This window comes from Fusarium oxysporum, chromosome 1, assembly GCF_000149955.1.
Source record: "Fusarium oxysporum f. sp. lycopersici 4287 chromosome 1, whole genome shotgun sequence".
Taxonomy (NCBI): domain Eukaryota; kingdom Fungi; phylum Ascomycota; class Sordariomycetes; order Hypocreales; family Nectriaceae; genus Fusarium; species Fusarium oxysporum.
This window is the reverse complement of record NC_030986.1, coordinates 2,032,645-2,035,932: the sequence shown is the minus strand read 5'-3', so window position 1 is coordinate 2,035,932 and position 3,288 is coordinate 2,032,645. Positions and strand designations below refer to the sequence as shown.

General features: G+C 48.9%; 1 protein-coding gene across 1 annotated transcript; it reads left to right on the top strand.

Annotated features, from left to right (window-relative positions):
- Positions 1-1,236: 1,236 nt before the first annotated feature.
- On the top strand, positions 1,237-1,502 carry FOXG_17814 (uncharacterized protein; the record flags this gene model as incomplete). The annotated part of the gene is made up of 2 exons (XM_018397801.1): positions 1,237-1,349; positions 1,400-1,502. The coding sequence occupies 2 exons, from the start codon at positions 1,237-1,239 to the stop codon at positions 1,500-1,502; spliced, it is 216 nt and encodes a 71-aa protein (XP_018231791.1).
- Positions 1,503-3,288: the final 1,786 nt, after the last annotated feature.

The following is a 3,288-nucleotide window of genomic DNA, read 5'->3' as shown; positions in this document are numbered from 1 at the left end:
TTGGTATTGGGCAGGCGGCTACAGTAGGTGTTTAGCGTAGTGGTGGCTGATCTGCCTCCCAGGCTCGACGAGGTTCAACTGGGTGGTTATTGAAAAGAAGGAGGAGGATGAAGTTGGAGAAATGAATAAGTCGCAACGATGGAAGGCGATGAGAAGGGTATACTAGTACAACAGCTTTAGGTAGGTAGTCAGAAGGCATGGCGAGCCTGAGAAAGAGCGGGGATAAAACGAGGGAGAGATGATGGAATAGGCACTGATTTGGGTTTGACTCTTAAGAAACGGGCAGGTCAATCACTGTGGGAAGAAGTAAGGGAGAGCGGGGGAGATAAGAAGCCACCAGAGACGGCCTTCACCTTATTAAGGTATCCTCGAAACCGCAAGTCAATTGCTACCAAAATTATAGTATGGCAGTACGGTAGAGTACATACCTGCCTAGGTAGATAGTAGTCCAGGACACTGGCGAAAATTCATAAACTCTATCAAGTCAAGGGACCGATGAGATAGATGATTCTGGGTGGCGCTCAGTCGCCTACCTCCTACCTCCACTACCAAGAGGACCTTCAAACTTCAGAGAACGATTACGATTGCGATACAGATACAGACACAGACGGATGCAGATACAGTGCTGCTGCGGCTACGGTCAGATTATCGGTAGTTGAGGGGAACGGTGAGGGGAGTGCAGTGTCGCAATACTAAGGTGACCAACAGAAACTGTATTGCTGCAACTCAAGCAACTCAACTCATGAGCTACCGTAACTAGAGGGGCATTTATCTGCGTTACGACTGGCGGGTGAAGACGGGACCCTTTGCCTAGATCCAATGATCTTCCTGATATCCGATCCCATCTCCGGGTACTCCTCAATCTTACCCAGTCCAGCGGCATCGCGTTGCAGTAGCTAAGGTAGGTGAGATTGTGCCCAGGGCTGGTCGGTCAATTATCAAGGCTTTGGCGAGCAGTACGTTGATCCCCTTTGGTGTTTAGCCAGCTAGCCAGTTATTACTGCATCTACACAGGTAAGGTGAACGTATCTATCTGCCGTACCGTATATGCATGCATGCATATGTACTCCACACGCATGCACGTCCAGTATATGCTGGAGATGGCGACAGAAGTCTAGGCGAGAGTCTCATTCTCAATCTATTTCCTAGACCAAATTAAGGGAGACTCGACAAGTATCTAGAATCTATCTTTCGCAGCTCTCGAGCACCTACATCAACATTGGCGAATGTCTTAAAATGTCTAACTTGGATGCTCGGCTTGCGGCGATGAGCCACTGGGGTAACGAGGGTGTCTGTCTTCTTGTTTTGGAGACTGGTGTGAGGACCCTGAGGGGAAACAGAACGGATACGTATCATGCATCTGTCTCAGGTTACTTTCATATAAATCCCGACTCTACAGCTACAAACGTATTGGTTACATCGACTTCAGGAGCGATATGGTCGAGATCGAGAAAGCAGAGACACGGAAAGATAATTCAGCCCGATGTGATCGAGGTTCATAGCTCGCCCCAGACGTGGGGTTGTCAGGGAATATCCTTTCAGTGTCACAGAGCATAAGTTCGTCCGTTCGTTATCAGAGCCACACAGCTCCGGTGCACCAATAACTACAATCTTTATAAGGTCGCATGCAAACTCACGCCATTGCAAAAGGTCGATTGGCAATTCCATCCGTGGCATCACAACAGCCAACTCTGTACAGATACACTATACTGAGTTACTACCTGCGCTGTAGAACAAGATGAGAAGCCTCAGAGAAGGGGGGCGTGGGGGGTGTCTCTTAAAAGCGTGGGAGGTTCCAGCGTGGGCTTCCAGCCAACATGGGGGGCGCAAGCGAGAGGAGAGTGTTGACAGTTGACGAGTTATCCATCATGGCTGTAAAAAAGCTGCCGTGCCTGCGCGCGTACGTGTGTGTCTGTGTGTTGGGTCATGAATTCCGAGAGCAATATGATGATTCCTGTAAGCATCATGCTCTCTCAATGATACACCGGGTAAAAAGCGTGAGTTCGAACGCGTAACAAAATATCTGGTCTACAGTAGACGTATAGTCTGAGTCAACCAAGACGTCAAGTTTCGGACATCACTCTGTTGGCATTTCTCTAACCATGCCGCAAGCCAGCCATCGACACTTCAATCCAGAGATATCATTTAACAACCAACACAAAAGGACCCAATGCGGAACACCGCCAGACAGCTCATCCCTTGAATTGAGTTCATCTTCACCCGCCCTGGCTTACCGTTTGTAGCTCTTGGTGCAGATCAAAGAGGCTCAAACCTAGTCGGCGAAACAATGGGCCAGTGGAAGTATGTATGTACGTATGTATCATGTTTCTGTTTCTATCATTAACCGATAAGAGCCCTTGATGGTTGATGCAACGTGATGTGATTTTTTACGAACCAAATTGGCGCATTGCCCTCGTAAACTCCACCGTAAGCATCCTCAACTCTGCCCAAAATTCAATTTTCTAACCGTGCTTCAAAGCCCACGATAAAATGTAATTACGACGTAGGCTTGACCCCATGACCATCCTGTGAAATGCGAAGGCCTTGACCTTGACCTTGATCCGTACACAATAAGATGAATCAACAAGGTTGTTTGCGGGGTTAGAGCCCAACTCTGTGAAGCAATTTGCTTCAAAAGTAGATATCCACTCGGGAGAAGCGACCGTTGCAGGGGAGAACTGGATCCCACTCTCTGGTAGCGAGCGGCGATAGCTTGGCCATCGACCATCACGAGCAATGCAGAATCACCAGTCTGTCTCCTGACGGACAGGGGCACAACGGTATAAGTGAGGAAGCCAGGGCAGTGCGCGTGATCAAACCGACTGAGATGAATCGATCCCAAGTCCGTCCTTGGTGAGCCTCACCCTGAACAGCGGAACGACATAACAAGCACGACATTCGAGTCCGTCTATGCGACTCATAAGTTACGCGCCTTCAGCTGGCCCGGGCGTAGATGTCTTCCTTGCTCTTTTTCGGCTTAATCGAAAGTCCTTGCCCCCGTTCCTGAACCAGGAACAGGAGACACGAGTCTCAGTCTCATGTGCCAAAGGTCTAGAATGGTCAATGAATGAAAGCAGTCGGTTTCTGATGATGGAACAATCAGTGAATCCCGAAATACACAAGGTCTGCTATCGGGGTTCCTTGAAGATCATGGAGACCGTAGACTTCGACTAGCAAGATATCCAGTATCAACACCAGCACCACATCCAGAAGATGCTCGAGTCACGATGGCTTCACATATCAGTTCAGGCTCGACTCGCGGTTAAAAAAGCAACTTCGCCATTCGTG